Consider the following 14,443-nt stretch of genomic DNA (forward strand, 5'->3'; position numbering starts at 1 on the left):
CATCAGAGAGTCCATCAGTGGTGAGTATAAGGCTTCTAGATTGGCTGTGTATATTCTCAATAATCGTGACGATTTGGTTGGGGATACCGTAATGTCTTATTTGGTCAATGGTCGATCGTCCATGTCGGAAGCCAGCTTGGTATTCACCCAGAACAGAGGCTGTAATTGCTTGGATTCTACGTAGGAGAATTTCGGTCAGTATTCTAGTTTGATGACTGATCAAGCTGATCGGGCGGTAGTTCTCACACTCTCTTCTTGAGCCTTTTTTGTGGATTGGGACCACTGCTGCATTACACCATAGCAGTGGGACGTGGGCCATTGACCATGCGGCTGACACAACTTTGTGGTACAATTCGACGACGTCCTCTGAATCAATGTTAACTAGTTCAGCAGTGATACCGTCCGGTCCTGGGCCCTCGTTTCAGGGATCTTATCGCTGCCTCAGTTTCTGGTTTTAAGAGTGGTGGTGGAGGTTCTCGATCATTAATGGGGAAGGAGTTTAGGATGCTGGGATCGGCAATGATCTGCGGATTTAATTTATCTTCAAAATATTCTTTCCATCGTTCGAGTTTCATTTTTGCGTCGTTGATGGGATTGTTTTGTTTGTCTAGGATTGCTGTGGAGATGGGATCTTTCCTGCTAGACAGTTCACGAACTGTTTTGAAGAGTTTTTTGACTGTTTCCGTTCCTAAACTGGGTTTTGCGTTCCTTGCATTTCTCGGTAACATGGTTAGACAAGGCCTTTCGGACTTCCCGTTCGATTCTCCTTTTAAGATATTTATAGGTGTCTCGGCTGCAGGGGTCAGCTTTGTTGTTGCAGAGATGCTTTTGGTTACATAGTTGGATTATTTCTTCAGTAATCCATGGCTTTTCGTCTTTTGTTTTCCTCCCGAGGACATCATTTGCTGTCTCCAAAACTGCAGGAGTTGCATGCTCAGCCAGTTGATCAATTTCTTCGACGGTAGTGAGGGAGGTGAAGTTCTCTAAGATAGCTCGGAATTTTGACGATAGGCTGGTGCTATAGGCGCCTATTTTTATGGGGTTGCGAAGCAGCTCTGTCCGGAATCCAGGGATTCTTGTCGTCTTAGGGAGTCGTTTCAGTCTTAGCTTGAGTTTGGACATCAGGAGTGAGTGATTCGAATCAAAGTTTGCACCAGGAAGGGATACAGTATCCATTATTGAGGTCCAGCGTTTAGATATCAGCACATAGTCTATCATATTTTCAGTTACTCCGTCGGGGGATCTCCAGGTGACCTTACTGCGTGGTTTGTGTTTAATGGTGGTGTTACTTATATACAGGTCGTTTTCTCTACGGACAGTATTTAGCCTTTCACCTCTTCCGTTCAGTCAGCCATGGCCGTGCGGTCCCATTACATCTCTCCAATCAATCTGATCATTGCCCGTGATAGCGTTGAAGTCGCCCATAACGATGAGCATATCTTTCTTTGGTGTTTTGTCGGTGACATTTTGAAGTTGAAAGTAGAACTGTTTGCATTCTTCATCGCTTCGAGCAGAGTCTGGAGCATACACCTGGATGATGGTAAGGTTTGACACGGATCCCGTTAGTCTAATGGTTACTATCCTTTCTGATATTGGCGTGAAGGATATCAGCACCTTTTATGTAGTTGGTGAGAGGATGAATCCAACACCCTGTCTGTGAGTGCCATCGGTGCGTCCCGAGATTAGGAGGGAGGTTCCAGACATTCTTTCTTCACCGGTTCGGGGGAGGTGTGTCTCATATAGCCCGACTAAGTCCCACTTGTGTCGGTTTAGTTCTCTCAGTAGTAAATCCATTTTTCCTGGTTTGGCTAAAGTCCGGGTGTTGAGTGTTCCTATGTTGAATACAGTTTTAGTGGAGATGAGTCGCAGGGTGTTCTCATCCTGTCTGGGGGTCGTCACAGGTCTATTATGATCGTCGGCTTCCCAAACGCGTTAGCATGTTCGTTGGCTTCCCGGTACGCGGTAGCATGTTCGTCGGTTTCCCCGGACCCGGTAGTAATTCTACTTTGACTCATAGAGTCCATAATTCATTTGTGTAAAGGAAGGGATTCGTTAAAAAGAAGTTTAGCCAGTCCTGGTTTATTACCATGAAGAAAGAAAACGATCAAAAACGGGGTTTTAAAGACCAAATGAAAATAATGAAGAAAATACAGAAAATGAATATTTCGAGAGAAGAGCCGCCTCTCTTCTTAGAGCGCGAACAAATTAATATGATCGAGGAAAAAAAATAGCGCGGAAAGTACAACAAAACCAATGAAAGAAAACTGCCAAAAAATTATATAAAATTCAATAAAAGACCAAAAATTAAAAGAATTAAAATCAAATACCTATCGAACAATAAAGTGAGTTCTTCGCCAATGTCCGCGATTTGCACAAAATCCAAACAAATTTATTCATTATCTTCTAAGGTAGACCAAATCCAGGTTTTTTTTTCCTTTTTTTTTATTTTTATTTACAAAATAAACAAAATATTAACTATTACAGATATAAATCATTACGCAAGTTAAAAATTTAAATTTTACTAACACGTAGTGATTAACTACATAAACATTCCTAAAGGCATAGAAAATTAAAAATAATAATAAAAAGAACCTACTTAAATATTCCTAAGAGCATCCTACACAAATTAAAATAATAATGAAAAAAGAAAAAAGAAAATCACGCGTTAAATTAGTGAAATAACTCGTGATCGTGTATTTACGAACGACATGATCAATTTTTCACAGAAAAGGATGTATTTCATTTGAGTTTTAAAAAATTTAGGGGGCAAAATTTCAACAAATAGCAAAACAATTTATAATCATTTTCCAATTTTTATATGTGAACCGTCGGCCTCATGTATTTTTGATTATTAAAAAAACTTCACGATATTTGACTAATCCTTACAATGAATAAAAATACAATGAATAATTGAGGGAGACTCTTTTCCCCCTTCTTAGCTGTTCTTCAACTTTGAAAAGTCGCACTATTGACGCGATCGAGGAGATTAAGACCCACTAGTGTAGTGAAAGGTCCCTTCTTAAGAAAGTTCTAGAGTGTAGGCAGATTTAAATACCACATCTTAAACTATGCCAAATCTGGCTGAACAAGTAGTTCTCTGATATGGAAACCAGGTGATAGAGAGTGGGTAGCCCCTTACAAAAGATGTTTCATTAATTAATGTCTTGTAAGTAAATTTTTTGACAGATTTTCTTTCCTATTGGATAATAAATATGTAAAACAATGTATCGCTGATTCTTATCTATTGCAAAGTGCAATCAAATTATAATAAAACAGAAAATATTCGAAAAAAATTCAAATACGTTCTTATACTTTGTAGTCAAATTTATTGTGATTTGACAATATCATAAAAAATATCTAAACTAGGCGAGGGGCTTAATAAACTTATCAACATTGATCTTTACGTTCGGTTCTTCTAAAATCCTAGATACAAATCGATCATAAAATTTTGTGTCCTTGACACTGAATAAAGAAAAAAAAAAAGAATTAATTTACGAAAACCATCGGAAGTAATTTTTTTACCAAGCTATAGAGCTTCATCTATAACTTTTTAGACATCCAACAGCTATACCATTTAAGGGGGCACAGTGGGTTCCAAATATGGGAAAACAGGGCCACAACTGGGTCCCTTCAAAAATGAGCTTTTTTATAGCCTTCGACCACTTCCCCATCCCTTCCGCTATAAAAAAGGCCTCTAACACCATTTCAGTTTTGTGGCTATAGCCCAATACCTAAAGCATGTTTTTTAGAGGGAAAGAGGAATGATATTTAAATGTGAGTGACGATATGGTACCATAGTTCATCAAAAACAACAAATGACTAATTTGTCCCAGACTTTGCATATAAACACCTCAAATTCCTTAGCTTAGCTATGCCTAGGTTCAATGCAATCAGGAGCAACACTGATATAAATATTGAATAATGTTGGGTCAAGCCATGTACCTGAGGCACTCCACTCTTGACTGGTTGTGGACTGAGGTTAGCTAGAGAACATCTACTGACTTTCTTAAACAAAGGCTGGAAGCTCAAATTGGTTATAGCTAATATTAACATATGGCATAATATTTTTTATATGCTACTTCTATCATCCTGATTGAAAATAGAAGCAACTTCTTCTCATAGTACGCGTTTCTGAAAGAGCTCTTATTTTCCACCACCTGGTTTACAACTCAGGATACCCTGCGCACAGCCCAGTTCCAACAAGCTAGACCCGCACCACCTGGTGTAAGCGATTCATTAAAGTGGGCCCCCCCTCAAATGTTTCTTTCATTTATGCCATACCCAAATATTGTTCATTTTTCTTGTGAATGGTATATTTGGAGTAACTACAATCTTATATTTGGAGTAACTACTCAATCAATTTGCACTAATGGATCTCTTTGGTGGAATGAATATTAAACAAATCAATTCAAAGACGACAAAAGAGAGGTTCCAGAAATAATCTTCAACCATACTTCACTTGACGTTACCTTATTAAGGTAACGTCAAGTGAATAATATAACGAAAATGCAGATTTATTGTTTAACTTTTTTAATCTGACCCTTTTACTTTAATGTTGAAACTGACTTTGAGATATCAAGACTAAATTTGAAATTTCAGAAAGAAAATTCTTTCAAGAATATTCTTCTTGAAATAAAATACTTACTGTTGTTTTTTTTTTTTTTTTTAAATTAGTTCAGGGGCAAAATGAGGCACGAATTAAGACAGTTTCGGGAATGTTATTTTAGCACATTATTGTAAGACAATGCTAGGGGCGTCAAACCTCAGCAAAATTCTAGGGGAATGTTTTTCAACACCAGGATGGGGAGGGCCAAACTTGTCGTCTTCTTTAATTTTTTCATTGGAAAGACCAAAAAAGTTATTTTCAATGAAAATATTCCTCACTAAAGGTAGTTTCCAAGATTAAGGAGAAGAGGGCTGAACAAATTAGGGTACTAAATTTAACATTTAACAGAAACCGGTTTCTCATCCTGGATCGGTTATGGTTTGCTTATTTTGAGTGAGAAAACTACGATGTATTTGCCTTTCTATTAAATTTTTAATATATAGGAGTGGTTAGGGGTTAGGCTATGTTGGGTTAGGTATTTAATATAATTTATTTTCGCGGCCCTGTTTCCTCAATTTTTGTCACAGTTTCCACAATTTGTCTCTAAAATATTATATTATCATCATGTTTCGTCATATTTGTTCAGGATTAACCTAACTTCACTTCTCTACACTTTCTCTTTTTTCTTATTTGACGTCTTACCTATAGATACATATTTGTTTGATGTTGGGCCAAGAACTCCAAAAATCTGTTTAGAAGAGAGTAAGCATGATTTTAACTGGTTCCTGCAGGGTTCCAACAAAAAAACTACGGGCAACTGATAATACCAGCGCCCTCTGGCACTTTCAAGTTTCTAAGAATTTTTCAAGCTTCATAATGGTGTTTTTTTTTCAGAAACTATTTTGAGATGCTTATTACTTCACTATTTATACCAATTACGTCAATTCAACTAATTGTATCGTATTATTAAATTTAAAAAGGCAAAAAAAAACGCCAAACGCAAGGTGGCATTGTTGTTTTTCTATCGATACTAGCACCAGTATCCTCTCTTATAAGTTACCCGTATTCCTGGACTTGGTTTAATAAGTCAACAATTTTTACATGAATAATCAGGCACGTATTTGGAATTTTGAGAGACAAGCTCTTTGAGGGGGGGGGGGGGGTCCCAACTACATTCCTGACCAATGCACAGACTTGCACCTAATGCAGCTAGGGTAATTCAAAAGGTCTTATGTGACATTATGTTTTTATATGATTTTGATTTATGATCCGTCCCCTGAGTACTGCTAGATCAATCAATAAGGTCTATAATCGATTCCCGCTAATTCGAAATTCATGGGACCAAATTTTTTTTCGAGTTACGCATAGTTCGATTTAAAGAGGTCATTCTGCATACAGTTCGACTTAAAGAGATAACAAGTTATAGAGATAAGCCGCTAAATACAAGATAAAGGTACAAATCCCTTACCCCCTTATAACTTACCCCCTATAGGCACAGCAAAGTTAGAAATCATTTTATTAATGTATTATAGACTTGAAAAATGGAGATTTTATTTTGGAATGTCAAGGCTTGACTTTCAAAATAAATTTAGTAAGCAAGAAAATAAAAGCCTGAACATTAACCACATCTGATACCAAAATATATTAATTTTGACTCTTTATGATAGTTCTATATTTTTAAAACAATAAAAAAATCTAATATAAAGAGCAGGGCGTTGAGGAGGGGACAACCTATTTCACATACGGAATAATTTCTGTTCGCTTTTAGTTTTAATGTCGCTCCTTACTTGCAGTTATTTTTTTTTATGTAATTGCATCAGGAGACTACTTTCCTTTTTTAAGAACTAAATCTTAATAAAAGTAAAAATAAAATAAAAAATACTCGAGGAACCACGGACTCACTTTGGTGGTCCAGTCCAAAGATCCTTGCATAATTATACTTTAGCTCATTTTCTCAGTTCTCTGTAAAATGTACAATGTGAAACATAAGTAGAGACGAAAACTGGAGGAGGGGGCACATTTGAACCCAAGATTTGTTTGCCCCACCCCTAGGTTTCTAAAAATGATCATCGGTAGTTTCACAGAAGGAAACGGAAAAATTACCCTCCCCATCCCCTATATTTTTGAAAAAAACATTCATCCTCCAATATTTTCATGAATTGGTGCCAGTGAACATGCCGCAACTTGGATAATCACAACAGAATATAACGAAACCATCTTTTAATTCGAAATTCAGACGCAAATACTGTTTTACTGAAATGAATTATTGACAATATTCTACTTCTGGATTGACCACAAAGCGACCATTCAAGAAAATTTCAAGTTAAGAGCAATTTATTTCTATTATAATTAAAATTTTTTGTTATGTTTCTACAATCCGCATTCTGAAAAAAAAAAATCATTTTTAGTTAGAAAGTAAACTATCTACTTCTGCAATAAAAGGATTCACTAATAACTTTTGCAAAAAACATTGCGTATACCGATAAAGCCTTATTATGGATTCCACTAAGTCCGATACATCGTGAAGCATGACTAAATTATAATTAACCTCACTAATTAGGTGAGCATTGCAAAAAACAGAGATATACATTTAGAAGCAGGTGATATGGCCCCAGCATGTGTTCACAGAAGGGTATTCGGGTACCCCTCTCCAAGAAAAATTCAAGGTTTTTACAGCTTTAAATATTTTCCTCTAATTTTTACACAATTTACGTATTTTTCGAGTTTCCACACTCACCTTCCATTTTGAAATTTACACATGCGTATCATATAAAGCCTGCAGTGAGTAGGCTATATCTGGTGCAGAATGACCATCATTGCTGCACTATGGGCTGAAAACACCAGCAAAAACTCCTCCTCAGTCAAACACGGTTCCAGCCTTCTACAAACTCTGAAAAAATCCCCCCCCCAACTCTAATCTAAGTTGTCCCAGCCTATGTAACTCCTTTGAGCTGGTTAGCAAAATGAAAAGATCACCTTAAAGTAGAAATACCTAGCCATTCACGGGAGGTAATGCGAGGGATAGTTTAAGACAGTATATTTCTCAGGACTGCTTTAACCATCAACCAGTTGGTTTCCAATTGAGTTAAGAGAATATTTGTGGTTGTTTTATTTTGTTAACTAATGCCCCCAGGTTAAAGAGTATTTTCCGTACAGATATTGCATATTAATTTTAGAATAGCTATGAAAATATACATATTTGAGTTTCACGGCTGGGGGATCAAACTTTCAGGAAAGGTTTTCATAGATTGGGGGATGTAATTTTATTTGGGGAAGAAGGCAAAATAGTATTCACTCCAGTTTTCACAAGAGTGACCATTACGTTTTTTCATGCCCTTTGCTCTTTGAGCTATTTTTCAGTTTTTTTTTTTTAAGCTCTACGACTTATATTAATACTAATGTACTGTTATATTAATGCGCTGCTATTATTGTTATTATTTAATATTTAATATAAATTAATCTCAAGGGAATAGAAATTATGTTTAATGATATAAATAAGATCTTGTAATTAACATAAAAAGTTATATTAATGCACTGATATTTTTCACGTGATCCATTAGATGAAAAAGGCAGTTTTCTTCATTTTCTAATAACTATCTACCAAACCGATTTCTAAATTCCATTCTTCAGGAAAACTAAACAAAGCAGACTAAACAAAATAGGTGGTTTTCAAATGCATCAGAGTAGATATGATGAACAGAATAATTTGCGGTAAATGTTAGGGAGGTGCTTCATATTCTTTAATATTAAATATGAATATCTGCCACGTATGAGCTTACTTACAACCTTCACATTGGGGAGAGCTCCATCAGCTGGAGAGGGTCACATCAAGAACTATTCAAATGTTACGAAAGGGAGAGGAATGTTTTAGGAATACCCAATATAGAAGTTTGTCATATACATCAACCACTTGTATATGTATATTTATATATATATATATATATATATATATATATATATATATATATATATATATATATATATATATATATATATATATATATATATATATATATATATATATATATATATATATATATATATATATATATTGGAACATAATGAATTGGAAACATAATGTTCAGCAAAAATTATAAATAGTTATTGCATCATCAAGACCCATAAAAATGGTATGATGATACCATTTGTATCGGTAGCCTACTTATAAATGGTTGGCATTAGTCACAAGGAAGGAAAAAACCGGAGCCACAGATCGATATTCATTTTGCATAACCTTTTCGAGTGTCTTCTTCGCATATCTGCATAATTGATAATTTGAGTATTTTTAATGGTTTTCGAATAGAAGCATCAGAAACTAAAATTTGATACTTAGGCGAGTGCCATCGTTTAGGTTTCATCTTCTCGTGGATTTATTTTGATGGTACTTATGTTTTATACCAAACACACTCCAGAAGTGATGTTAGACTAATCATAATGAAATATACCAAAGCATGATAATATAATGCTTTAGTTTATATTATAGTCTAATGTAATTTGGACTATACATTTGCACATTAGGAGGAGGGAGGCGGTAAAATAACCTAACCTTATCCCTATCCCTAACGTGCAAATATATAGCTCAAATTGTACAAGTCCAATGCATTCTGTAACCTGTTATATGTCTTTGTGGCTATGAAACCGGTTTTTATAGATCGCACATTCAGCAACCTTCTGGACTGTGTTTGGTATAATACGTAAGTACCGTTTTGATTTAATTTGTTACTTTAATTTTGTCATAGGAAGAGTAGGCTATGTTTTCGAGCATTTGTTTTACTTTTTATCATCCTTTGCTACTTAAGTCCTAAGGCTGATACGTGTGCAAAAAGGGGATAGGGCCGATCCCTCTTCAGAAATCCTAGTTATTTTAATTCCCGAACAATTCTTATTCAATATACCCAAAAAACAATCGAAATGTTTCTACCTGCCGAAACGTAGAATGTTAAGCCGATTTTCAAAATTTCGAAGTTTTTTCTTATGAGTATTTAATCTATTTCATAACCTATGATATAGATATGATTTTAGACAATTTTCGAATTTTGAGGTAGGGGGTACTCTCTGAGCAAAGCACTCGAGAAGTGGAGTTTGATTAATGCCAATGAAATATAACAAAATATGATGAAAATATATTGTGATAATGACAACAAAATCGTGATAATTACAACAAGCAATTCTGGAAGAGCACATTATATTCAATGCATAACCTAAACTAACCTAACCTACCAAAAATACCAACTAATTTTTTTTTTTTTTCAGAGACCCGAAAATAATTGTCTGGTATTAACACCGCGAAAGGCAGGTAATGCATCCAATTCGCAGATCAAATTCTCGAGTGTCTCTTGTATAATACTACCCCCCTCGAAACTTCCCCCTCCCCAATGCAGAAATCAGGAGGAAGCCATGATTGCTGAAGTTGACATACATAACTAATAGGTTTCATTATCAACAGCATGCTAAGTTGCAGAATATTCACTTTTATTTGCAGTATAAATATTTTTCTGTCTGAGTAAAGGAGGAGAGGGTTTGACTACCATTCTGTGATCTAGAATAACACGATATTATTTACTAATTTGTTGGACATGCTGTAACTAAGGAAAAAAAAATCTTTTCAAATGCCAACGTCCTATTAGCCACAGTATCAAGGCAGCTTTGATATCCAAAAAACCACAAATACAAATGTCAAATGACTCATTGACAAAGCTTGCCATTGTATTCTGGAATGAAATTTGACATCCTCTTTTTGTATCTATTAATTTAAGCAGAATTCCAGACCTACTTGGGGATTTGTTTTATTTTCAGCCCCCCATCTGGGGGGCTGAAAGGAATGAAAAAATTAGAAAAATTGAGGTATTTTTAACTTAGGAGTAGGTGAGATCGGATTTTAATGAATTTTGATATTTAGACGGACCTCGCGACTTAGAACTCTTATTTTAAATCCCGACCGGCATTAAGCCTCTGATTTTCCTTTTAAAGCAATCTATTGATTCTCAGAATTTTGCTAGACCTCATACCATATGAGCTCTTGGCTCTTCCAACCTCGTCACAAGTGCCATATGAACTCTTAGTTCTTGTTCTTAGCAGGACTAGCAAAGAACGAACTACGTTGTCATCGCGATCCAGGGTAGTTTTAAAGTATTCTTCTTTTATGGTTGTAATCTATGATTATGACGCCATTTGGTCAAAAATTGATTTTATTTTAAATATTTGGTTTTTTTATTTACAAACGATACTAAATATAGCAATTTTGTTTAAAATGAACCCTTGAACAGTTCTCTATGATGTTCCAGTAACCTTCTAGCAGTGAAAAAGGAACAAATCAGTGCTTCCCATGCCAAAAAAAGATTTTTCTTGTTGTTCAAGCCAGGGGACTGTAAGTTTCCTTAACAAGGTTTTCGGTCATGGCGATTCCAGTGGTTTACTTTTTATTTCGATTCGTCTTGGTTTGTAAATGATTAATTTTGGGTTTCTATTGGCCGAGGTTCGTCTTTTACTTGGTTGCAGCTACTGCTGCAACCGAGATGACTGCAAAGTTCTGCAGTTTTTATTTGTTTCATTTTTGAAACAAGTCATTCTGACGCTTAGACTTTTTCCGTTCTGGTACCGGATCAAGACTAATCTCATGTTTGCATCTAGTTTCCACGGGTCATCTTTTCTCCTTTCAATCACGAAAATCCTTCCACAATTCTAACTTAAATAAGGTGGGACATGTCTAACTTTCTGCTATAAAAACTATTCATAAAAAGGAAAGGTTTGGAGGTTTAATTGACATAGTTTATGCCTCCAATCCTAAACAACAGATCTACGTTTCTCCCACGATTCAGGTTTTAACAACAAACAAGACGATAACATTTCTGTTAAAAAGCTGGCGATGGACGGCTCATGAGCCCTATTTCCTTGTTCAATTATTTCAATTTCAATTCTGGTTGGCTCAGGTCTTAAAAAGGTGCAGCACGCCCACTTTTTCTACTAACATGTTATCTGTGAAGACCATTCGAATAATATAGAGTGCTTGTTTCTAATCCATGGGATTCATGCCCCTTCCTGCCGCTGGAATCATATATCATGTCCTTTTCATCGTTTTAATGGAAATGGCTGTGTAAAAATTCTTATCTGATGCCATGGTTGAACAAGAGTCCAAGAGGTAGACACGATACAGGAGGAGGGATGGTTTCCCTCATGTCACTTTTGAACCCTAAAAAGTGGACTAGAGCCTAAGGCTATTTTGAGACCCCTACGAAGTTTCTACGTCCTTATAATGTAGGGAGAGGGACATAAAAAGATAATAATAATATACGGGAGACTCGTCACTGTTTTGTCTAATATGTTTTACAACAGAAAATGTCATAGTTCCTACTTGTCTTAAGTTTCTCTATGGCTTCATATTAATCATATGCTCAGTAATATATCATTTATTAACAGTTGCCATAGTCGAGTGGTTGATGGATTGTCTTCTTCAACTGAAAGATATGAGTTCAAACCATCCTATGGTAACATAGCTGTTGCTGATTCTTTTCTTCACAAATTTTTTCACCAACTTGTTTCTGTTCTTCGGCGGAACTTGTTTCTGTTCTGTTCTATTGGAACATATTAGTGTTGACCAATTAGTACAACTAATTTCTCGCTATTTCGGTGTTTCCACTTCTGCAGTAAAACGAATAAAAACACATGCCATTCATAAACATTGGCCTTTTGATCGACAGTTGTGACAATGGTAAGCATAAGAAATATCCTTCTATTTGTCGAATATCATAATCATATTTTTCAAGTTAACAAACTAAAATTTAAGCTTTCAAATTTTTCTTCTTTTGTTATATAACACTGGGTTATTAGCTCTAGCCATTGATTGATGTACTTTTTAGGATAACATGATTCTCACCGTTGTGGCGGTCTCCCAAAGCTGTAGAGGGGCAACTTCACGCCTACTTCTTGGACTTTCTTCATCTTGTAGAAGGCTAAGAGACATACAGAAGACACATCCACTCCAATGTAAACAAACAGGATGCAGATTAGTAGCTCCTTTCGATATTGTTGGCATTTTCTTGATCAGTATAAGTAAATCACTAATTGATGACTTGTCACCAGCAGTGAGACTCTTCTTTAAATTATTAACATAGGTCTTCCAGTTCTTTGAAATATTTTGGAAAGCTACTGCAATGATCTGATGTCGTAGTTCTTTCCAGTGGTCATCATTTTCATTAACAAGGACATTTCTTTCCACGCCTGACTTCAAGCAATTGTAGACATCATTTTCACTGGGAAGCAAATCATATGCCATGGCTTGAAATGTAAGTTCATGCAACAGAGGTGAGACGCCATCCACTCCACGATCAATGACTAAAAGTTGTGAATGGGATTTCTCAGGGCCATCTCCCATGGTTGGGTCATCTGCTTTGTAACGATTAAGCTTGTGCTGAATAATTTGGGCGAATTCGATGTTTCTCTCATTATCAGCTCGATATCTCACAGCAGGATAAACCCCTAATGTGGCACAAAGGGTGGCAATTTGCTCTGCCATTCTTTCCATAGCAGCAGCCCTTTGGGAGATTTTGTTCTGATTGTAGTAACATTGGAAACCATCAGGAAAATCAAGCGAAAAGACCTGACTTTCACATGGAATGAAAGCGATGTTGATATGTTTCATGGTTCTTTTGTACTTTCCAGATATGTGCTTGTAAAGTTCTTTAGAGAGCTCTTTTAGACAGGCTTTAGTAAAATATACATGAGCAGCTTTGTACTGAGTTCTCCTTTCTTTTCTTTTTCTTCGAAAAAGAAAATCTGTGATTTTCGAAATCCGAAATCCAGAAAAATCCGAAAATCGATTTCTTCGAAATCCAAAATCGGTGATGAGAGGTTTTACAGAATCATTTGCAGGAGACAAAATATAAACTGCTTCCAAATAATGCAATGGCTCCGTACTTTTGTTTATATCCTGAACACGTGTGATTCCTTCCAAGGCAATTTCATACATTTTGAGGCAGGCGGAAAGCATTCTCGGTGAAAACCGATCAACAACAAGAACTCTCGAATCTGTGCCATTTTTTTTACTTTTGAGAATTTCGTTAATAACTTTTTGTCCAACAAGGTTCTTTAAAGTCATTTTCACCTGGGTTATTACTATTTAAGATTTTTTTTCGCTGATTATTTAGCGACTTCATTTTATCTCATCAGAAATAAACTAATTTTAGATTTTCAGGTATTTTTCTAGCTTGAATTAAAACATTCAAATTATTGCTCAGGCAATAATCGTTTTCGATTAATTTTTCGAAAAATTTTCGAAAAATTAATTTCTAACTTTCGTTTTCTCTTTCAAGATTCTTTAATTTTTGCAACCCCTTGTTAACAACAATTTTTACAATTGCCATTTTTTTTTGCTCTTTAAGTAATTAAATAAATAAAAAATAGTTTTTTTACGGAAAACAAGGAGCGACATTAAAAATTCAAACGAACAGAAATTACTCCGTATATGAAATGGGTTGTCCCTTCCGCAATCCCTCCCTCTTTACGCTAAAGTTCTTAATTGTTTTTAAAAAGTAGAATTGCGGTAAAGAGTCAAACTTTAGCGTAAAGAGCGAGGGATTGCGAAGGGGACAACCCATTTCATATACCGAGTAATTTCTGTTCGTTTTAAGTTTGAATGTCGCTCCTTACTTTCAGTTAAAAAAACAATTTTTTTTTATTTAATTTCTGAACGTTTTTGAATTAATGCTTGTCTGATTTTGACTCTCCGCACTTGGCTCTTTTTTTGGCTAAATGGCTTTCTCTTAGTTTTGATCAGACGATTTTGAGAAATAGGGGTGGGGAAGGAGGTCTAGTTGCCCTCCAATTTTTTGGTTACTTAAAAAGGCAACTAGAACTTTTAATTTTTAACGAATGTTTTTATTAGTAAAAATATATGAAACT

General features: G+C 35.5%; 2 protein-coding genes across 2 annotated transcripts in view; both read right to left on the reverse strand.

Annotated features, from left to right (window-relative positions):
• LOC136040342 (xylosyltransferase 2-like) overlaps positions 1-14,443 on the reverse strand; it is a 189,241-nt gene that overhangs the window by 95,802 nt on the left and 78,996 nt on the right. The window lies entirely within an intron of this gene.
• LOC136040038 (protein ROP-like) lies at positions 1,348-13,640 on the reverse strand. The gene is made up of 2 exons (XM_065724104.1): positions 12,420-13,640; positions 1,348-1,530 (listed from the first exon to the last, which is right to left on the reverse strand). The coding sequence occupies exons 1-2, from the start codon at positions 13,638-13,640 to the stop codon at positions 1,348-1,350; spliced, it is 1,404 nt and encodes a 467-aa protein (XP_065580176.1).

The sequence above is a fragment of the Artemia franciscana genome, chromosome 20 (genome assembly GCF_032884065.1).
Source record: "Artemia franciscana chromosome 20, ASM3288406v1, whole genome shotgun sequence".
NCBI classification, from domain to species: domain Eukaryota; kingdom Metazoa; phylum Arthropoda; class Branchiopoda; order Anostraca; family Artemiidae; genus Artemia; species Artemia franciscana.